The sequence below is a fragment of the Botryllus schlosseri genome, chromosome 5, assembly GCF_051294905.1.
Source record: "Botryllus schlosseri isolate E-star chromosome 5, Bs_hap1, whole genome shotgun sequence".
NCBI lineage: Eukaryota > Metazoa > Chordata > Ascidiacea > Stolidobranchia > Styelidae > Botryllus > Botryllus schlosseri.
Genome location: NC_137240.1, coordinates 19,586,416 through 19,610,738, shown reverse-complemented (window position 1 = coordinate 19,610,738; position 24,323 = coordinate 19,586,416). Strand labels below are relative to the sequence as shown.

Genomic DNA, 24,323 nt, shown 5'->3' with positions numbered 1-24,323 from the left:
TTGCTAACTTGTTAAAAAACCGTGCAAGTGCAACTTCTTCTTTCCTCTTCAATAAATGTCTTGCTTCAAGTCCATCGCATCCGTCTCTTACTGCAAGCGGCATCTCTATACCGGATCCAGCATCAGGCTGCGTGCTCGCCAATGATATATATACAATGATTGGAAACTCCAGTGAGCTCTGCGTTTGAGCGCGTCGCGAGTCATGCTTCACTACAGGAATGAAATCGATGTAAACAAACGGTTCGCCAGCAATCTTTCTTCTGGAACTGGCGTTAATGTAGTGAAAAGTTTTTTAACGAGACCTATTTTGCACGTGAAATGTGTGCATACTGTACAGGTTTTGGTCAATACCAGTAGCATGGCTTAATATTCAGACGAAACTGATGTACCAGTGTGCCTACGTGATGAACACTATGATCGGAGGTGGTCTCGCAGTATCAAATAAAGGTGGATACTTCATAGTACGAGCTAGAGTTGGGATCAGGTCACTATCTTCAAGTCATTGCAAATTTTTAATCAAGTCACGAAGTCATTTCTAATTTTTTCAAGTCAATTCAGGCAGGTTCTAAAACTGACTCTGAAGTCAGGCCTTCTGAAGTTGTGAAAGTAGGCAAAACCTACTTGAGGATATCGCAAAAAGCATCACGTTTTTGAAGTAATAATAGTCATTATTCCTTTGTTACGGAGATTCATCTTGTGATCCGAATGCTCATATATACAATTGAATAAAAATAAACATATTTTTGTTTGATACATATCAGGAGTAATCGAGTACTTTTCAGACCGTTCATTTTCTGCTTCAACAAGTAGATTTCAATATCCAATTGACTAAGAAACGTCTGCAAAACCTGGTCTTAACCTACTTTTTCAAACTACGGTACAATTTACCATGATATGATGGTATATCTTATAAGTGTATGTGTGCGCAAGAGCGACCCACAATAGGTAGAAAGTTCCTGCCACTGTCCATGTCAGGTTTGATAGACTTGTGCACAGCCAATGATCTATAAATGATTGTTCACAGCATATACTTTGTATAGTCATTAAATTGTGATGTTGTCCATGTCCAGTCCAGTTTGTCAACTCTTACAGTCATAGTTGACTTGCAAGATGGTGACTTCGAAGAATGGGACGGGATAGAGACTATCCAACAATCCCCTTCACTCAACAAATCTCCATCTCCACATCACCATCTATGCCCTCAACGGTCGAGGTGATCATGGAAGAAGTTGATCGAATCCGAGCATCATAACAATGTGTCATCGCATGGGTATTACAGAAGCAGGATTTTGAACAGCTTAAATACCTCACCTCTTCATGGACTCCTAAATGCTCTGATACTAGTCGTGTCTAAATTTCAATGAGGATACCAACACCATAATATCATTGAAAATTTTATACAGGGTATGGATATTTCATTTACTATAACACTTAAAAACTGCATAAACAACTTTTGTTATCATGTCAGACTTGTTGTCATCTAAATTCAGAATAACAAGAACCAAAATCCTAGTCAACGGAAAGCATTTAAGTCAAGTGAATATGTAGCAAAAAGGGATTTTCTTGTTTATGCAAATTACAATATCAGATATACCTATGTTTAAGCCAGGGCCGGCCAACCCGTGGCCCGCGAGAAGGTTTTGAGTGGCCCGCGAGGTAATTTCCGAAATTTCTAATATAATGGATTGCACAGATTTTAAGCTTGCAAGGCCAACCAAAATTTGATTAGTCTGGCCGCAATACTTGAGATGTGATAACTAGAATATCAGTTCCGACGCATTGACAGATCCATCAGTCATTCACATATTGGTATATCTTCGTACACTACAATAAAGCAGAATAATTTGCGATAGATAGATTTATCAAAGTATGTTTCAAGCCTCTTTAGAAATCAATTATTCTTTGAAAATGACCATATCGCAGGTGCGGCCAGATTTCCTGATCAGGATAAAAATGATTCCAATAACGGATCAAGACTCAATCTCTTGGTGATAATGAGGTAGTCTGCTCGATGGTTGGCAAAAATGTCCGTATCAAATTTATCATTGTTGTTGTTTTCTTGTCTCTTTGATAAGCTTCCCTGCTCACGAATTTCGTTGTTGTTTCTGCGGCATAAGAATATCTCCAGTTTTGCAGTAGCGGCATATCTTTTTCCAGCTAGTACAAGTGAAGCAATATTATCTGGAATGCAATATGGCTTTAAATGGCAGTTGTAGCTGAACTTGGTTGTCATATTCACAAGGCACACGAAATTATCCACAGGTTGCATTGTAGTGTCCATCTCTTCACCTCTCGTACTCGAATAATATGTATTTTCTTTCAGCAAGACTATTTTTCTCTGCATCAATCGATCCAATGAGTATCAATCCAATCCGGCACCATTCGTCAAAGTATTATTCATTTTGACTACAATCTTTGGAAATATCTCAATGTCTGAAGCAAAGTGGAACATGACATGGTTGCTTCTCATGGACGGCCTGGCGTGCCGAAATCCCACAAGATAATGATTTGCACTTTTATTAAGATCCCTGAATCCTTTTCAATTTCCTCGCGGCTTTGGGTTGCTTTGCGGCTGTTTCAATACACGAACAATCTTTTCTTGAAAGGTAGAATGGACTATAATTTATAAAAAAATGTTAACGATCCTGTAAAAAATTTATGCATTAGACATTTACAGAATGGGAATTTGTTATGTCACAGTTTTGCCAGTCAACTACAATTGAAATCAAGTTATTTATTCAATCCGTCAAGTATTTTCCGTACTGCCGCATATGCAATATATATGAGCAATGTGCATATTCAAGAGAGATTTTGCATTGGATGATTGTGGAGTTACATTGCTGGAAAAATAACCTGGGTAGCAGCACATACAATGCAAGTTGATGCTCATGCTCAGGTCATAAAGCGTGATGCAAATGGCGAAAAGTTATGAAGGTTATACATAAAAAACCATAGACGTACACACTATACAATGACGAAGGTTACAAAATCATTTCCTAACCTTTCAATGAATAAGACACCATAGAATGTTGCTCGCAAATGCATAAATCATCTATTTTGTACAATCCTTCCAGCTATCAATCTTAACGAGTACTCCATGTTAATTTTCAAGGTTTACAGGCAATTCATGGGGAACACCTCACAACAGGTAGTTCATATCAAAGAAGTGCCAAAACGTTTACAAGGTATATTTTGAATAAATGGGCATTGGTAGATGTTTTCGGACACCCCGGTGTGAAAGATTCAACTATTGAGAGAAGTACGACATATCACGCCAGGTCGATGTGAACAATACTAACTATGGAGTGATTATCCTAAATGTCATTCTAGTGCAGTGGTTCCCAACCTTTTTCGACTCATCGCCCACTTTTCAAGCTCAACGCCGATCATCGCCCCCCAAATTTTGTGAACCGAAAAACCGGTATACAAACAGTAATCACCGGCGGGTTGACTAAAAAAAAAAAAAGGTCAACTTTTCCGTTTCATGTCGAATTTTCCACTTTTGCATCTGAATTTTCGTGGGATGACTAAAAATAAAAAAAAAGGTTATTTCTCTGACTTGACTCCAACATAGCCGTTTTAACTCGTCATTGCCCCCCTATCGCCCCCTCCGCTATTTTCGCCCCCCCACCCCCCCCCCCCCATCGCCTCCTTTGTCCATTTTCGCCCCCTTCGCCATTTTCGCCCCCCCTAGACCGCCAAATCGCCCACGTTGGGAACCACTGTTCTAGTGCATTGTTTTGCCGATGGTATATTCTTTGGAACAATGCCGATTCTCATCATTGATGTGGATTCAACGGCCTGATCAAGTAAAAAGTTATATATGTTAGCATTTTAGCAATCAGTACAATGATAGTTTTCGGTTAATTCCGATTTTATATTATGAAGGTACAATCGCTATATTGGTACAATAGTTGCCAGTTAACTCGGCCCTTGGTGAATTCGGCCTCACAATATTACAATATATACTATCTAAAACAACTTAGTTGCTCACACAATTATCGTAATCAACCCTTCTCTTTTAAAAAATCAGGTGACGTAAATGCTGCCAGAAAAATTTCAAATCCTCTTTCAACAATCCTTCCAGGTTCTGCACATCTATATTGACGCTCACCCACAGTATCTATAAATTCTTTAGGCTGTGTCGTACATGCATGGTTGCAACTGATGCTAAAATGCCTCGCAGCTAGTCTGTACTTTGATAAATGTGCATTGTTAAAAGTTGTATTACATCCTATTATGCAGCACTGCCTCACTATGCTCAAGTAACCAACAAAAACTAAACCGATTGGGGAAAATCAGTGAATTAGTATGCCAGCAAGGCCGATCGCAGCACCCCACCACAGTCGACATACGCAATCCCGTTTCTGTACTCAAGCATATCCCGCGACGGACTGATTTCGCCAGGAAACTATCTTATAGCGTTAAGGGGCGTGGCAGTTTCCAATCATTGTATATATATCATTGCCTGTACTAAGTCGTCCAGCCTATCCCCCACAATGCAACTGTAACATGGTGACAACGCAAATTTGCTTAGCCGGAGATGGCAGTAGTTCGGGGCTTGGTCGCAGCCCGGCATAGTTCGCTCTTTCTGTATGGTAAATGCCGTAAATATATAGGAATTGTGACTGACTGAGGTAGCGGGTTAAAGGTATATATGCAGTAGCATATAGCTTATGGGGTATTTCGAATTGCCTGTAGTATATGACGCCTAGAGCTGTTTGACTTTCTGCAGAACAGGTGTAGACAACTATAGAAAAGTTTCAGCTTTTCCAGGTTAGAATTAGAGCTAAACCGTTTTTTCCGAATTAGATTACAATTATATTGCTGGCATTTCGCTCTAATTTAGTGAAATTAGACCACTATAATTCGCTTTAAGCATCTGAATTACCGGTACCTATACCTACGGTATATCATAATATTTATGCTTGAATTTTCTAGGTATATTAGTCATATAGATACATTGCTGTAGAACACTGATTCATGATTTTATAAAAGTTGGTGCAAGAATGGACATTTTCAACTTGATGTTGATTAATGGAGCAAAATTTGATATTTGAGTGCAATTATACCTCGAATCCAGTGACAAGATTATTAATCGTTGAAACCAAACGCAGCTTGTTTATGTTGGCCCAGAGAATTTGGCTAGCCAGACCATATTGATGGAATATGGTCACAGTAAGATAATATTTTGGGCTATTTTACATGAACTTTCCAACATTTGATTTGATATGTCCACTAAAACAGTTGTTATTCTGCTTTCGAATAAGACCTAAATTGCTGGTTTCAATGGTAACTGTGTTTGTCAAAGGCTGCAAAGGTAATTTCTTTTCCATGTTAGATGTTTATTTGTTTGTTTGTGGTGTTCATGGTGGTGGTTCGACTACACTGGTCATTTTACACCAGGCCGGTTCTTATTATTATTATTCCGTATCTGCCCGATTACCAGTGAACTCGGTACTTAGTGAATTCGGCCGCACAAACTCGGCACTTGGTGAATTCGGCCGTGGTAGATCTCGTAGCAGTACCAGTCACCATGATTGGTTACTGGAATGTTTGCCGGTGAACTTGGAACTTTGAGTGGTTGTCAATGTTGTACGGTGGTCAGGGCATGCGTAGATCACACAGTCACGGCGTGATTAGATCACAGATTGCGTAATTGCGGGAAATAACGCGACGCTCTTCACTTGGTGAACTCGGCCCTTGGAGGAATTGGCACTAGAACACCTTCGCATTAGAAATGCATTTAATATGAATGAACAGTATCAAAAAGGAAATTTAAACATGTCGTGGCTCGTGGTAGATCTCATAATCTTGGGATTTTTCAACCGTGTTATCGAGACACCCTAATCCCAGAGTGGAATCGTCTCTCCAAAGGCAAAAAATAATTTATTTTGACGTGATCATGCGAAACATTTGTTGATGAGGAACACTGGCTTGTCGTGATCGATAAACGAAGAAGCGCCGCTTGATGTTCCACAGTTTTGATCTCACATACAACGCCAAGATCCATCTTCTCAAAACTTACACGACACAGGCCCGTGACTCACGCCATCGATTCCAAGCAGACCGCGCGTGGTCGGTATATGAGCGCTGTGTTATTTCCCGTGGCTACGCAATCCGTGATCTAATCACGCCGTGACTGCGCGATCTACGGATGCCCTGACCTCCTTACAAGATCGACGAATCACTTGATAATACTATTATTAGTTTGATAATTCATATTAATAGCTGTAAATACACTTCATTTCAAAATTTCCCGAGGGCCGAATTCACCAAGTGGCGAGTTTGTGCGGCCGAATTCACCAAGTGCCGAGTGCATCGGCAACCATCTGCCCACTTACAGCACGGCCCACTCCTAGGCTTTTTAAGACATGGCTATGCGAATCAGATGGCGAGGAGGAGCCTAGATAAACGGCCAACACTTCGGTAGGAATTATGGAGTCGACGAGTCGCGCTCGAACCCGCAATTCATTGGTGTTTAGCTATAATGGAACGTACCACTACGTTTCCTCGCCATACCTTGTAAAATGAGACCGTAGCATTTGGCATTTCGTGTGGCAATTGACTTTTGTGTGGAAAATTGTGTTCGTTTTAGAACTTATCAGAAACTTTTATTCCGCCATAGATTGTATATGATAAAACGATATCGGAATTGATCCTAGAAGAATTCCAAAGCAACTCACCACAAAGGAGGATTTAAAGAGGTTTGATGGCAAATTGAATGAAAGCAAAAGCCTTTGCAAGAGATGTGGTATGTTGAATCTGTTTTGTTATTTTTAAATAGGCCTACTTTGTTGTGCCGATAGCAGACGGTATATATAAACGTAAGATGTGGAAGCTATCAAGGTGTTTTTAGAAATTCAGTCAGTCAAAGTGGACGATCGTATTTCTTGGATTATATTTAGGCTTATTTTAGCATTTATAAGATGCAACTCTAAACGTGGACGGTCATGAACAGTAGGGCTCTTCAAAAATGACTTTTTTTCTCAAATCGTACTGGCTACTTGATAAAATTGTTAGGTTACCTAATTTAAGCCTACAAACAAAATTTGGTTCAATTCCAGCCAGTATCCGCTTTGCTACAACAGAAGAAAGTTCCTATTTATTATATAAAAATGAATAATAAAAAATTTGAAGATTTTCTGTTAACCCCATGAAAGTGTTAAGCTGTCTATAGAAACGATGCTCACCAAATTTGGTTCAATTCCAACCAGTGGAAGCGGAGATATTGCTGTCAAAAAATTTGGATTTTAATAAAATAGTACTTACGGTGAGCACAACTTTAATAAGTAAACAAAGAATCGGTCACCGTAAATCAGGGCCGGCCAACCCGTGGCCCGCGGGCCACATGTGGCCCGGGAGAAGGTTTTGAGTGGCCCGCGAGGCAATTTCCGAAATTTCTAATATCATCAAAAATTGATTGCAATTGAACATGCAAGGCCAACCAAAAATTTGATTGGTCTGGCCGCAACATTTGAGATGTGATGACTAAAATATCAGTTCCGGCGCATTGACAGATCGATCAGCCATTGACATATTGGTATATCTTCGTACACTACAATAAAGCAGAATAATTAGCGATAGATTTATCAAAGGTAAAAATTTTCTACAAGCTTGGCGCAACATGTTGTCACTCGATTTCTTGTTTTTAATATTGTTGCCCTTTTGTGAAAATGGAAGAACTCCTACTGTATCAGATTAAGTCAAACTATATTCACGATTACGAGACAAATTGTCGTTCAACATATGCGACATTGAGTTTGCGCTCGCAGTAAGACCGTCGACTATGAAACCTAGGCACGAAATGATTGACGCATGCTGCTCGCATCTTTCGATATCGATATGTCCATGCGCCGAATAGCCCAGTCCTCGCAAACTTAGCCCAACGAAATACAACAAGCCCGCAATATAGTCAAGTGACAATATTATTGACCTATGAATTTCAAGAAATTTTCGCGGCTTGTGGCCCGCGCAATAATTCGTCAATCGAATGTGGCCCGTTGGCTGAAAAGGTTGGCCAGCCCTGCCGTAAATACTATTTTATTCAAATCCAAATTTTTCGACGGCAATATCTCCGCTTCCACTGGTTGGAATTGAACCAAATTTGGTGAGCATCGTTTCTATAGACAGCCTAACACTTTCATGGGGTGAACAGAAAATTTTCAAATTTTTATTACCTATTTATTTTTATATAATAAATAGAAACTTTCTTCTCCTGTAGCAAAGCGGTTACTGGCTGGAATTGAACCAAATTTTGTGTTTAGGCTTAAATTAGGTAACCTAACAATTTTATCAAGTAGCCAGAACGATTTGAGAAAAAAAGTCATATTTTAAGAGTCCTAATGTCCATGTCAGAGAAACGTTTTAGGGTAGGCCTACTCATATGTCTCGCAGCGTTCTCTACATAATTGTCAATTGCGATACAAACTGTTTGCTTGTATTGGTGAAGCCATCCAACTTCGAATTGTAAAATGTTGGGAGTCTTGATATCAAATTTTTGAAAGGTGCACTTTGAGAAGATTTCGGAATCTGTCAAATTATACAAAAATTTAGCAAATTCTTTGACATATTTCATCTATTTGGGACTCGATCAACGTAAAAGAATTGGTAATCATTTTATACAATATATTGTATTTGTAGTTGAAGTATAGTAATAATTCTTATGGTTACCGCACTTGTAACGATTCACGGCCATAACTGGAATAATTAGAATGATGTAACTTTCAAATTGTCATGCATTTTGCAACAACATTGTTCTCAATTTTCAAGGTGCTGACCATTCGAGGAAGAATCACCCACCGGGAATTCACGATCCGTAAACGCGGCCGACTGTTTCTCTCCTCAAGCGGAAGCGACAGAGAAGAGGAACGAAGAGAAAAAACGAGCAGAAATAGCAAGAGTGTGACAAGTCGCGTCCGTTCGCTTTAATGCGTATTTCCATCCGCGAAGTAGTAGGTGGGAAAACTAATGGGCGTTTGGTTAGCGCTTATATAAGGTTGACTCCAGCGCTGTATTTGCTAAATGTTGCTGTGAAATAGGGGTGGTGTCATTTGGTATCAATATTGACTATTGAAAGACCATTTGTTAGTGGTCATGGATTTGTTCGGCCAGTATGCAGTAATTTCTGATGGTCACTTCCCGGGCTTCTGTTCTCTAACCCCTCATGATTGTTATTCTGCTTCTAGTAAGACTGTCGATTCTAATGTTTTATCGTATCATTTGTCGGAGGTTTCGCTCGCTTTATTTACAACGTTTTGCTCTCTGCTAGGTCAATTACTTTCCTGGCTGTGTATCACTACAGCCTAAGAAACTGCACTAATTCTCATTTTAATGTCTTGCTGGTTATCTTGCTGTCAATTCTAATAATTTGTTAATGTCTATACCAGTGCTGCCAGCCAGCCACTCAAATGTTTTGTTCTCTGTACACAATATTGTTAGGTCTTCAGCTTTCCAGACAGAGTATCATTCCACTTTCTAGGCTTGAGTATATATCTCTCCAACTAGCTGCCGAATAACTGATTCGTTTGGATTGTTGAATTGATCATTTTGGACAGAATGTGAAGAAATTTTAGTCAAGAATTCTTTTTGTGTTAGTGGCTGTTTTCAAAGATTGCTGAAGTAGTCATCGTTGATCTTGATAATCAAGTAGAAGTGGCGATTGAAGTCAGTTCTCTAGTCAAGAATTCTTTTTGTGTTAGTGGCTGTTTTCAAAGATTGCTGAAGTAGTCATCGTTGATCTTGATAATCAAGTAGAAGTGGCGATTGAAGTCAGTTCTCTAGTCAAGAATTCTTTTTGTGTTAGTGGCTGTTTTCAAAGAGTGCTGAAGTAGTCATCGTTGATCTTGATGATCAAGTAGAAGTGACGATTGAAGTCAGTTCTCTAGTCATATAATATTAAAAAATATAATAATAAAACTTGAAAACTTGAGTTGAAATAGTTCAGAATCGAATCCATTTTAGTAAGTATGGGCGAAAAAAATGTAGGAGTCATTTGTTAGTCTCTACCTCTGCCATTTTCGCAGTACGAATGTCTTAGCTATTAATCATCATTTTCATTTTATTTCTGCAGGGTGTTGAAAAGAAAAGGCCGCATGCTGGTTATTTAACTGGCTCATCAGAAGATGAAACCTGATGATAAGGACTGTTTTCACTTTCTTTCTAAAGACATTCGTTCGTTTGTTCGTTTTATTTTTTACAACGGCATTATTGCCAGTTCGTTTGAAATTAAATTATCACAAATGTGATTAATATGTAGTAAATAATGTGGTGTGTGTACGCAGCCGTGATCAGGTTTTAAGCCCATAGTGGTAGAAAACAGGTTATTATATCAGGATCTTCTTCTTCTAACGTAGGATCTACATTCTACTCACCATGTTTAAAGGCTGTAGCATCTGCATAATATTTACATTATTGAAGGACATGGAAAAGACGTTGAATTGAGTCGACACAAAATCCCCCTTTCTACGACCTGCCGAGATCTAATATCTACTATATCGGCTCGGCTTTTCTACATCTTTGGTCTGTACTGTGTTTGCTGGGGCAGCGAGGCTAGAGATGAGGAGCCCAGATTAACCTCCGACTTATAAAAACTTTGGTCGGAACGGGGATTCGATCCACTGTCATTGGTGTCATGACGCTGGTGTTTAACCAAAGACGCCACTTGCTTCGCCAGCCACCTGTCCAGAATATTTATTCTTGTGGCAGCATAAACATGTCTTTGAGAGGTCAAAACGCTTGGGTTTCCACAGTTAGGGACTCGTATGCCCTTTTCAAATTGAAGCTTCTTTCGGGCCGGCGACTAATATCACTCATGAATTCGATTTACCCGACATCGTGAACCTCAAAATCCTGTATTTCGCGATACCTGGATGAATCAAAGAGAATAGCAGGCATGACGACGCTATGAGATGTCACAGCCTTCTTCGATGTTATTCTTTCTTCGTCGGTCATTTTTAGAAACTATTTCTTGCTCTTTCTCTTTCATTTATCGGGTAATTTTGCTGGGATTTTTAGTTGCCGCAAGAACAACGAGGCGAGGATCGGCGGAGATTCGCCCGTCCGTGCCTAACCTGACTACAATGGTCATATAGGCTACAATATACATATATCAGGCTATATTTCGGTATTTTTATTCCGGAGCTGCCGACATGTAACAGGGTGAACTTCTACACTTTTAAAGACACCCCTTATGCGGATGAGACAACAAGGAGGAGCCTAGACAAATCTACCACACTTATGTAGAAATTTCAGAGTCGATCTCGGTATAGGATTCGAACCCAAAACCCGCTGGTGTTGCAGATGTGGTTTGTAGCTGTAGGCCTACCACTACGCTAGCTCGCCAACATGTGCCTCACCCATGCCTTAATTCTCCTTTCACGCTTTATTTTGGAACAATTATTGCGAAAAATCTGCGATTTCGAGGATAAAAATGTCAAAAATCTAGTGATTCATAAAGATACAATAATTATCAATCGCCAGAAAAAGCGTTGTATATACTTTTTGTGATTTTTCTCTTCATTGTTTATTGAAATTGGAAAACCTACGATACATTTACACAAGGTATATATAAATCTTATTGAAAACATTACTCTGTTATACGATCATAATTATACAGTTATATTCGGATTTTATATTCCAGCATTACGAATATCAAATTTTCGCCTTATTCCAGAATCGTTGAACCTGAAAGATAAATAGACATCAGGAAACGCTGCTTGACATTGAGTTACGTTGTTAACAATGGAAATAATTTATTCATGTTACACGACCGCATTTGCAAAAAACTTTTTCAAAATCAGTCCTGTCAGCAACTTTACTCTGAAATCATTGTTGCTATTTAGTTGAGAAGAATAAAGAATATATTAGATAAAAATAACGAGCATTTACTGCACTTATTCTGATTGTTGTCAAAATTATAAGATAACGGTATACACCAGTGGTTCCCAACCTTTTTCGATTCATCGCCCCCTTTTCAAACTCCACACCTATCATCGCCCCCCCAAAAAATATTGGGAACCGAAAATGGGCATACAGACTGAAATCACCAGGGAGTTGACTAAGAAAAAAGGTCAAGTTTTCGGCTAGACCTCGAAATTACACTTTTCCAGCTAAATTTTGGTGAGTTGACTTAGAAAAAAGGTGATTTCTCCGACTTGATTCCAAAAGGACCGTAACAGCACTTCGTCAGCCCCCCTCCAATACGTAGGTCTTGAACCCCCTCCATAGGGCGATAAATCAAACTTCTGACCCCTCCAATCAGACATGGGGTAATCGCGATTAGTAATCGTAATCGATTACGACGATTACAGCATTTTCAAGTAATCGTAATCGCAATCGATTACAGCCGAAAAATTTCCGAAGTAATCGTAATCGACTACTTCGCATATCTAATCGATTGTTTAGTGAAAGAACGATTACTTTTTATTTATACAAGGACTATGACATAAACTGAACAATGTGAACAAGGAAAAGATATTATACCAGGTTCGCGATAGCACACACGTCTGATTTCCAAATGCTATTGCTCATTATTATGTCAGAAGTGGCCTATTAGCTTTCCTCGTCATTGCGTAAGAAATATCCATAGTAAATAGATATTCGATGTACGTAGCCTACATTAGTGTGATTGTAAGAACACCCGCCGTGCCGTATATCAGGTTATCAACACGTTCCATACGCCACTCCCTCGCAGCAGGATAATTAATCTCCATTCTGCCTAGTTTAAAATAGTAACTTATGTATTGATGTTTGGCTATGCTTAGTTAAACGCAGTTTGACCGTTGCTTCTTGGCGAGCAGTAGAACGATGTACTGCGTACGTACACCGGACAAAGATTTGAAATTTTGTATTCGCCAAATAAAACATTACGGTTTCCACAAGGAAGCAGTAAAAATCAACAGCTAATGATATATATCATAACCGAGCCGTCTTTGCCGTTTCTCGTAACGGCAGCTTGCAGTACATTATTTGTATGAAGTTGAAGGCAGAATTTTATGTTCGCTTCATCGGGCCCCGGCTTCATCTTATTCTCATATGACTCTACTTGAAACGGGCGTCAATCGTTATTTCACAATTCTTTACTCAACATTGGGATCTGCCGCCATGGCCATGCGCTTCTATACCATGTTAGCGTGCGTTGTAGCTAGAATCTGGACCTAAACAGCAATTCGTCCCCCAGTCCAAACGTTGGTTTTTGGCCCCATAGGGTGTTATTTTCGAGTTGAAGAATGAATTTCGTCAATATTATTAATAATTGCATTATATTACTAATAATTTTTAATCCTCTCTCAGCCCCGATGGTCAGATTTACCTGTACATCTGGGAACACGTTATTCATAATTATAACGTCCGGTATCTTGTTATAATTACTTTAGTTTATGAGGTTAATTCGTGACCTCCGGTCTGTTATATAATCAAAAGATATTGAAGTGGCACAAGAACTTTGGCGAGACGCACACACAAATTGTCATGTCTTCAAAACTCTGTGGGTGCCCCAGGTGGCATTTCCATTATGAGCTCAGATTGGAAGGACCGGACTATTAGTCACGTCCACACAGCATGGCTATTGACAATGGAGACATATCCAAAGTTTCGACCAAGGTCTTTCTTTAGTAGCACACTTCGTGAAGTCGCATGTTGGTCAAAATTGCGTATATCTTTTGGTGTGTCGTGGTACGGTATTGACCTGCACCTAAATGCCTATTACTATAAATTAGGGTTGCATTTAAAACAAAAATCAATGTAAAACAGACATGTTTGAAACAAGGCCCCTGTTTAAAAATTGTTTTTGTTAAACCACGACGTCACAAATATAAAATTGTGACGTCCTAGTGGATTGAGATTGACAATTGAAAATATAAGGTAAATATAGCTCATTTGACGAAATATCTGGACTATAACTGTTGAACAGACTATTTTGAGGGATCCAACCATCCCATATCGATGTACGTCGGCCAAATCGGGTGGTATTTGTCCGTATAGACTCATACAAAATGTTTTTTGTAAAGCGTTTACACAATTTTGGCATAATGTTACAACTTTAAAAACACAATTTAGTTTTTTTAGAGCCCTTGTTTTTAAAACACCGTTTAAAACATGTTTTAAACAAAGTGTTTTAAACAACCATTTGTTTTAAATCCAACCCTAATATAAATTATGTATGCGTTTTTTAGGAGGAGACCTATGCATTTCAAAATCAAGCTATCCAGAGAGAATTTTCAAGTTATTTAAATCTTTCGAAAAGACTGTATAATTTATGTTGGTTTACGAAATACTTTTGAGTCCCCTTCGATCTCGCCTCCACCCTATTGGGAAATTTTTGGGGCGGCGGTTATGGACCTGGCAAGAATGCAAATCGTTGGGTGCGATAAATCGACCTCTATAAAAATGGGCAATCGGTACATCATGACGTAACAAGCCAATGACGCATCTTTTTTTAAAGGAAGTTTGTTATCTCAGTAGGCCTTTTCAGCGCAATCCATATATTGTCTTCCGATATAACTTCTAAGATGCAAAATAAATGTAATCGTGATTACTTTTCCAATGTAATCGTAATCGTAATCGACTACTTCCTGATTTTGCTGTAATCGCAATCGTAATCGTAATCGCGTCATTCAGAAGTAATCGTAATCGCAATCGATTACATTCATGAAGTAATCACCCCATGTCTGCCTCCAATACGTTGGTCTTGCCCCCCCTCCATAGGGCGATAAAGCAAACTTCTGCACCCCTCAGACCAAACTCCTCCGATACCTCTTTACCGCTACTTCTCAGCACAATTTGTTGGACTCTTTAGTTAGTCGGCTTAATTCGCGCTAAGCGCGAAAATTTTTTATCATTTATTATTAAATCGGTCAATATGATCGGGAATTGCATATTTATTGCTGTCAATTTTTTATCCTCTCTCTGCTCATGCATTCAGATTTACCGGTAAAGTTGAGTGACAGGACAGGAACATTATATGGCGCCAGCCATTTAGGCGCCTATTGACAATTAAATATATATGTATATCGTATATATATCGAAGTCGGTCAGCATAAGGGCAGTCCTTTTCCGCCAAGGTTTTCTCGTTCTGGCGCACTTCTCGGAGTCGCATGTTCCATGGCCTGAAACTTCATATGTCTTGGTGCGTCATGGTGTGATAATGGCTGACGCCGAGATGCCCATTTCTATAACTCATGCGTATTATTTCTTGGAGGAAGGGTTTCCAATAAGCAAGAAATATGTGACCACGAAATGGTGCGCTGCGCGAAAATATTTTGAAAAAGTTGCCTAAATTTCTAAAATAATACTCTATAATAAATGTTAATTCACGAAAAAATTGTGGGCCCCCTTCGAGCTCGGGCCCCCCTGCCAATTGGGGTTTGGGTGTGGCAGTTACGGTAATGGACGCCAATATAGCCATTTCAACGCGCCATCGCCCCCCTATCGCCCCCTTGGCTATTTTCGCCCCCCTGGACCTACAAATCGCCCCCTGGGGGGCGATATCGCCCACGATGGGAACCACTGGTATACACTGAGAGCCGGTTAAGACCGTTTCGACACAGGTTCTAAACCTGTGGGTCGGGGGTTGCCTCTATTCTGGGGATTGGAAAGATGTTGGACGTAATCGGCTTCCAAAATAGGCCTTGAGTTGGCCTAAGTCTGGGATCATTTTTAGTAATCAGCTTATCAAATTTTGGGCGGGGCTGCGGAACAATATCAAATTGGACGTGATCCGTCGCGACAATAAAAGATGGAAACCACTGGATGTGCAACCTACTGGTGCGGACCGTTAATTCATTCACCTATTAAATAGTCTTATTCGTTTGAGATGAACATCGAACATGACTTAACGATGCGTAACATTGGTTCTCAAAGTTCAAAAATATTTACGAAACGGTTCATTGGCAATTTCACAGTGACTCACCTCCAGGGCTGGTCAAAATTGAGTACCTGAGTGATTCGATTCTGAATCACGTATTACGCTCAAAGTCGAGTTGAGCGTTCTAGAATCACTCATTTTGACGTCACAATATAATGTATTTTATCAAGGTTCAAATATGTACCTTTTATGCCACCACAAGAAAACACAATGTTGTTAATCGTTACAATAAAGATACGGAACTAGTGCAGTATATGCCCGCTTTACTCGTGTGTCTACTTGACGTCATTCATCATGATTCCCCATGATCCTTTAATTCAATTGCCTTCTTCTATTACTTAAACCTTTTTTCTTTTTATTCTCTCGTTTTTCCACACGAGCTGAGAAAATGCTGAGTCAGCATTTTTTCCAGTTACGAGGTTTCAGTTTTCTTCGTTGGCTCCCATTATAGTGATTTTGTTCATTTACCCTTCCTATACTATTCACACTCTGCCAATACGTATCTACATATTTTGTATGATTGTCGGTGGTATAGGACCTTCACACAATACCACATCTTGTACGTTTGATTGCAGCAATTCGAGTCCCTCATTCCTTAGATTTGCTGCTTTCATGCAAATTACCACATTCCGCCTTTTGCTTTTCTTTGTTGGCGTTTTGCTCAAATGAATGAATCTCCTGTTCATCCGTTCAATGCCCGCGGACATTATCTGTTTTGCATTGTTTTCGGTCGTCATGTGGTACAGTACCTCGTTACCTTCATATTTACAGTACGGAGGAGGCGTCCCTTTTGTATGTCCATGGGCGGCCGCCACACCATATTCTGTGGTTATTGCTCTGTCACATCTTAGCATGACACTCTGTATTTCGTCCATTTCCATTTGTTCACCAGTTTTCTTTTGAAAGATACTGCAAATATCTTCCCAAGGATGGAACCCGTTCACCGAGTTGTCGCAAAGTTCATGTCGACAGTGATACATCAGTATCTGCTGTATTTTTTCCGGTCGGGGTCTTTTATGTCGGTTCGAAACGCCCTTTTTCTTGGGAATCGTCGCCCAAACATGTGGATCATCTTCTCCCGCAGCCATCTCCATCCAATAAGAACGGGACAATCCATCTGACGTAAATACCTGCATCGTACTTAGATGAATTACCTCCTTTATTTGGAATCCTGCTAGATGATTGAGCCACCTCTGAATTAGGGGTTTTGGGCTTGGATTTTTCGCTTTGTCCGTCATTCTTTTGAGGAGCCCAAAAACCCCAGTATTATCAGTAATTATTGTAAAGGGTAAGGCTCTCAACATTGATTGCCATTTTTCCACCGAATCTTTTAGGGCTTTCAATTCTTTTGTACATGGGTCATAAGCCTTTGCCGTTGGAGTCGCCCACTTTTGGCTGTAGTAAGCAATTGGGTAAACCTTTCCGAACGGTGGTTTACACCCTTTTTCCGTCTGGAAAATAATTGATCCAAATCCAATATCTGAAGCGTCCGTTTCCACAAAAATGGAAAGATTTGGATCCAGATGATACAGAACCTTAGCATCTTCGAGGGCTGCTTGTGCCGTTTTGAAGTCCTGCAGTAATTCGTTGGTCCATAGCACAGGCGTCACTCGTCCTTGTGTCGCAGGGACCTTGCCTGTCAGCGCATCGAATTTGGCCAGCTTCAAGCTTAACTCAGGAATATGTTCCGAAATATAGCGAAGTGCGCCAATCCACCCCCTTAACTCGTATACATTGTGGGGTGGTGAGAGTTCGCGTAAAGCCCTTAATCTTTCGGGCTGAACCTCAATTTCTTTCCCCGTCAAGGTTGCCCCCAAAAGGTTCACTTTTCGCTTTCCAATGAAACACTTATTGATGCTAACCGTCAGTTTCATCTTGGCGAGCTGTTCAAATACCATGCGTAGCAGCAGTAAGTGGTCTTCTACCGTTCTTGTGCTGAGAAAAATGTCGTCTATGTAGGCCTCCATAGGCGTCGCATTCTCCTCATCTGTCCTGCCAACTTGTTTCATGTGTTGTTGGTATTTTTCCGTGATAGGTTTCACCACACATTCTTGCATATTCGCAGACCAAAGAGCCACCGCGGTCTTTAGCCCCATCGGCATCTTACGCCATCTTACGTGCATTCCTTTGATGGCTATGCCCACATATTGTTTAGACCTTTCCGTTACGTCCATGTGGAAATAGGCCTTCTTCAAATCAAGGAGAGAAAGCACTTCTCTGCCTTGGGCGAGCTGCTTTACGTCCGGTACAAGAGGTGGAGGTACTTCTATTGATTTTATGGCCGCATTAAGGGGTTGGAGATTCTGTACTACTCTCCAGGCCTGCTTCCATCCATCCTCCTGTTTCTGTCTCTCATTCATTTTCTGAGGGACCACAAATATAGCCAACTTCCATTCGGCAAAGCCTCGTTCAATGACGCCCAAATCCAGGAAATTGTCTACCGCTTCTTTTAATGCTTTCGCCTGGCCCTTCCCCTTCAGATTATAAGGACCAGACACAAACGGTTTCGTCGAGGGATCTTTAAGCTCGATGTCGCATTTGTATTTCATGGTTTGCGGGCCGCCAAGATGGCCTCGCAGGTCCTCGAGTTCAGACGCGAACGGTGTGTAGACGGCTTTCCAAACATCATCAGCAATAATGGTGTTTTCTGGAGTCGTCAGATCAGGAGGTTTGTATGGGAGTTTGGCCAGCGCCACGGATTTTGCGCAGAGATCCTCAAGTTCCGTCTTGACTCGCGGGTGAGTGTCTTTCTGCAAAACATACGTGGTTACTGGCCCAGCCATAGGCTGATTTGAGATTCGTGATGACCGAGTTGTTGGTGTTGGTGGAGAGAGGGCGAGGTCCTTCGATGTAGGCCTCTGATCTCGGCGCGTGCCCGCACCTACCGTCACGCCGACGGACTCCTTTTCCGCCGGGGACCCTTTTTCTGGGGAGACGTGCATCATAAAATCCCCAGACTCCTTGTCGGACATGTCCGGATGTACATCCGGTTGACCGGCAATTGCTGCTTCGTTTGAACCTTTTGGGAAAGTACTCATTACTGCGGCTGTCGTCATGCAACTATGGGCCGAATCATTAAGGTTATTCGGACAAGTGCATCCACGAAGGCACTTAGGACCAGTTTTCTCATGCAGGTCTTTATTTTCGCCAGAGGACATTTCGCTCTGGATGTCAGTTGTAGTAGTCGCCATGCAACTATGGGCCAGATTCCTATCGTCATCCGGATAAGTGCATCCGCGAGAGTGTTCTGGACCAGTTTTCTCGTGCAGGTCCATCTTTACGCCAGCGGGGATTCCACGCTCGACGTCTTCCTTAACGGTGTCAGCAGGCATTCCTGTCTCAACACCTATAGTTTCCCATGGGTTCTGTGTGACGTAAGTTGCTAATTTCAACTCGTCGCTCGCACCAGTGGTTATTTCCATCTCGGTACTCGCGCCAACGGCCATTTTCCGCTCCACGCTAAATTGGTTTGCAGCATCCATCAACCCATCGTTGGTTACAGTGTAGCTAGTACTGCTTCCAACTTCGGTTCCGTTACCTTGGTCATAATGATTCCCTTCGAGTAATGATGCTAAAGACAGCTCCTCATTTGCGTTAGACGGGGTTTTGAATTCCGTAGTTACGCCTGGTAATTGTTGGACTTCCTCAATCCATTTCAGCCCTACGATATTAAGTGGGACTCCTGGTCCGGTTACAAATGGAACGGGCAGTCCACCAATATCAATCACTACAAAAGAGTCCACTTGGGACGAGCCACCTATTCCAGTTAATGCCATGTCTATTGGTTGACGTTTTTCCCAGCTTCGTGGATATTTAGTTATAACGACCTTTTTCATTATCAAATTGGGGATGCTCCCCGTGTCAGCTAGGAATTTTGTACCAGTCGCTGTATCAATTAAATACAACAACTGGCCTCCAAACAATTCCGTAAAGTCGGGCTGTAGGGGGTCATCCGGCATATCAAGAAATGTAAATAAGGGTAATGATGAGTTATGTACAGTTTTTGTATGTTGAATTATTAAATTGTCTGGGAGCTGATTCACCGGATCAATCAGCACCCCAAGGCGTTTTTTGAAAGTCGTATACCTTGATTCAGTTCCTCGTCCGTCCAATATGAAGCATCATATTGACGCGGCCGATCATGATATTGAGGTTTCGTCCAGGCCACTTGGGTATTTCCCCCAGATGGACGTGCAGGTGGTCCATGAGGACCCCATTGATCCCTATCATGCCAGTGGGTTCTATCTCGGTTTTTTGGTCTGGTATCATAATAGGCTTCGCACAGAGCGGTCCTCTGTGTAAACGAGGGTGAACCTTGAGCAGCCAGATATCGATCAAGTCCTTCAATTGTTAGTATGTTATTTCTCGCAAGGAACGGTTTCCAGTTTCGTTCTGCAGATTCTTTAACATGAGGGGGTACAGGTCGTGCTCGCCCACGAATTACCCATCCTAATTCCTCATCCCTAGCAAGAACCTTATCGTTTAGCCACAGTATGAACTTAGCCACGCAATTTCGGGATTGATGTCCCGGTGCCTTACAGTAGTAACAAACGGACAGGGATTGTCCCTGAGTGGGATTTAGATACAATCCTAGAGGAGCGAAAATATTCGGGTTTCCAAGAAAATTGTATCTCTCACCTTGACTATCCGCAATGTTGCGGGCTTCCTGGCTGCTGGACGGCGTAATTTGTGAGTTGTCTGCACCCATCCCGGAATCTTGCGTATTCGCCACTCGCGGACTTCGGTTTGCGGTTTCCGGTCCTGGACTAGCGCGTGAAGATCTTGTTGTTCTTGTTGGCTGTCCGTTAGGTCTCGATGATGCGTTACGCCCATCCTGTTGGTGTACTGGCCTGGCCCTCGGGCCTTGTCCACGCCTACCAACTCCATTACCATTCATGATGCGGGTGGGAAATCGATTGTTGCGTGCTTTACGTTGAGGATTCCGACGTTGTAACGGTACCTGGTCTGCATTAGCAAGCTGACGCGGTGAGATCCCCCTAGGTGATCCAGGAGGTGTTGCCCCCCCAAAGTTATTCAGTGGTTGTAGGGGCGAGGGTGATTGTACCACCGGCGGTGGGGTGTCACCAGGTGGAGGAGGAGTGTTGAGCTGACTGTCCTCTCTTCCATGAGTGGGATAACTGTGCACTATTTGTCCTGCAGGTTGAACATTATAAATGTGTACTGGCGGCAATGACGGTTTTGTATCAAGGACTTCCTTTGTTTCCTGATACCTGGGGCGTGTCTCTTGTTCATCCAGGAACTCGGAGTTCCAAACAAGTTGTAGTTCCTCCGCAACGTCCCGCCAAGTTTTATCCTCTTCCCAGCCTCGCAACATCAGTCTGAGCGCTTCCGGAAGGCGTTGTCGTAAATTTCGGAAAAGACGTAATCCATCTGGATTATCCTCAATAAGACTATCCATGTCTATTTCTAGTTGCTTCAAGGCGCTATTCAGCCGAGGTAGCGGCTCATCCTCCCAGCGATAATTTCTGCGGAATTCTCCAATGATCTTTTCGTCATTTACCAAACCCTGGGGATTGGACAAGGAAAGAGATCGCATCACCGATTCCCATTCTGCTTCCCCCGAATTGGTATTAAAAAAATTTCCCAGTTGGGTAGCCTGTTTGTGTCGACCAGCAGCCCTCAATTTCTTCTGCAGTGCATTAGCCAAAATAACATCCACATCCGTATTTCCAGGACCGTGGCGTATTCTTCGCATCGAATTCTCCATCCATTTTAGCAGTGGCATGTCCCCAGGGTCCATCATAAGCTGAAGCATTTCTTTTTCTGACTGGATTTTAGCAGATACATTAAGTACTGGGGCAAAACCACCAGAATTCTTATGTAGCTGTTGCTGCCGTTGTCGCCTAGTCCTTCCCCCATACTCTTTTGGAGTGGAGGTAGCGCGAGGTGTATCAGGAGAACGAGAGATATCGGCAGGTTCCTCCTCGCTAGATTCATCCGCAGAATCCTGAGGGCTGGCACCGCCCCGTAGAGACCTTATATTATCTCTTAATTCTTTGGAAAGATGCTTTAATCGAGTCTGAAAGTCGACCTCACTGTCTTCTGCGGCAGATTGTTCCTCGCCTGGACTACGAAAGGTAACACGTTGTGAAGCGCCATCCGCTTTTATACGTGATTCTGTCTTCGAATTGCGGCCTTCTTGCCAACCTTGATATCCCCTATAGTTACTCAAGGAACTTTTTGCAGGTTTCGCCCTTGTTCCCATCGTTGTTGGGTTACCGTCTTTTTGTTTGGGGCGCGCACCACTGCCAATATGGAAGCATGGTGTCGTCCCTATTTGAGAGTCTGACAACGAGGATGAATCAGAACGTGGTAATTTAGGATAGACAGCCGTCACAGTATGACAATCCAGACCCTTACGGACCGTCATTGTTGGTCCTGGTTGTACATTATCCGACGGCTGCTCAGCGAGCGGGACGTAAGCCGGAGGATCATGTTCTGGTGCATTGGGAGTTACTGTCAAAACGGGAGATTGGACGCTATCTCGCGTAGCCTGAGCATGCGACCTTCCGAGCTCGAACTCTGACTTAAGGATGTCATTCAGCACGTCGGTGGAGACCTTTCCGCTAACTTTTGTTGTGGCATCACAAACAGCTTTGAGGTCTGCTTGAGCTTTTCGAACCTCTTTCTTTGCCTTTTCTAACCCTTTCATGGTTTCCGGCAGAGCTGTCTTTACCTCTTTCAATAGCTCTGTCTGTTCAGCCACGTCCTTAGCCAGTTGTCTTTCTTGTCGCCGGACATCTTCATGGCGTTTTTGTGTAGCTTTAAGCAAGGTAATCCCTTGTTTGAGTTCGTCTGTTGCTTCTGACGGCTTTTTCCTTTTGAATGCTTTCAACATCCTTCGCATAGTCCTTCCTATTGACTGGAGAAAGTACTGTTGACAGAAGTTTTTAGATCAGGTGAAGATATGTTAAAATGGATTATAGATCCTTGCGGCGTATTCGTGGGTGGAACGTAAGCAGTAGATGCGCTGCTGTTGGATCCCAAAAATACGTTCAATAGATTAGAAAGCGCTCCAGGCGATACGTGCAGATAGATTGCTGCCAATATAATCAGGAGAGATATAGAAGATGAAAGCAAGGATACGACAAGTACAAGTTTTACGATGGTCGTCTTAGAAAGCATCGATTGGTCAACGTCTGAACACCGGAAAGATCCCCGTACTGGCCACCAATTTTGTTTTTATAGTGCAGCTCCACAACGATTGTCATGCGAGTAGTCCACACTTGTTCGGGTTACTTCCTAGTAAAGCGTTGCCTTTCGTTTGCTTTAATATCTTGACGACGTCTGTAAATGGTGATTGGAGCAACAACAGTTGTAGGATTGTTTCTTCTCAAGTTGACAATGACCCTGGGGTCCAGAATTTTAATCTACCTTTATCTACTGATAATCTTAATACAACCAAATACTCCAATCAGTTAATTGCGCAGACGGAAATGTGGTAACTCTATGCAAAGCTTGGTTAAAATTGGCATACACATCATCCATCAATTATAACACAAGGCATGTTTAACCTATACATCATCATACACAATTAATAAACATTTTTAATACTCCAAGGTTTGTTTTCGCATATAATTGATGCGACGGCCTTTCCTGCCGTAAATATCAATGCATTTCAAATATCAATTCCTATTCATCATAATATTCTTCAGTATACTTGCGATTATAATGTTTCAATCAATTTTAATATAACATATCAACATTAAGGACGTCATGTCTTCAGTGCAATTATAATCACTATGATCCTCTTAATCGGACCGCATGATACTACCCTTAACTTAGATGCCACTTAATACAGGCATTGCAGATTGTTCAAACAGGTTTTAGTGTTCATTATTTAGTTAATTTAATGGTTTAGTTGTTCAAGATTTTATAAGATTTTATATTGTTTTTCATTAATTATTTATTTAGCCTATAATAAGGGTTCGCACCGTAAACTTCGGATTTTGTTTCCCTAAAACTAGGGCTTCAATCCCTAGGGTCCTGCTTAAAAATAAGGGCGTAGCAGTGTATAACGCCTTATATACATACTGTAGGGATGACGAGGCCCCACAGTATTAAATTCATTCGCAGTTAGCAAAGCAGCAATAATCCGTACAAACTGTAAAACATTTCTGAATATAGGTTGACCAAACCACTCAATAAACCGTGAACGTGACGGAATCAATTTTCTGTGCAACAAAATACAATAAAATGACTCTATGCAAGACGCAATAGAGATTCTTGACCATTCTATATTCCGTAGGTCAGTTATAACACTTTATATACATACATGAAAACAATAGCATTCCTGGGCTTAATATTTCTCATTGAACTAAGACATCTATAGTATCCTCAGGATAAAAGGGTTCCGTAGATTCGGCTTGTTCCTTCACCCATTCATCCGTGATCAAATTTTCCATAGGATGCATTCGAGTCATATAGTTGAACCACA

The 24,323-nt window shown here is 41.4% G+C and overlaps 2 protein-coding genes across 3 annotated transcripts in view; one reads left to right on the top strand and one right to left on the bottom strand.

The window, feature by feature from the left end:
- Positions 1–24,323, top strand: part of LOC145439865 (uncharacterized) — a 437,408-nt gene that overhangs the window by 140,025 nt on the left and 273,060 nt on the right. The window lies entirely within an intron of this gene.
- LOC145439848 (uncharacterized) overlaps positions 10,383–24,323 on the bottom strand; it is a 62,363-nt gene continuing 48,422 nt past the window's right edge. For both annotated transcript variants that reach the window (XM_080317497.1, XM_080317498.1), the window contains exon 8: positions 10,383–11,685. In XM_080317497.1, the coding sequence (XP_080173623.1) occupies positions 11,666–11,685 (20 nt within the window). In that variant the 3' untranslated portion in view covers positions 10,383–11,665. The remainder of the gene's footprint in view (positions 11,686–24,323) is intronic.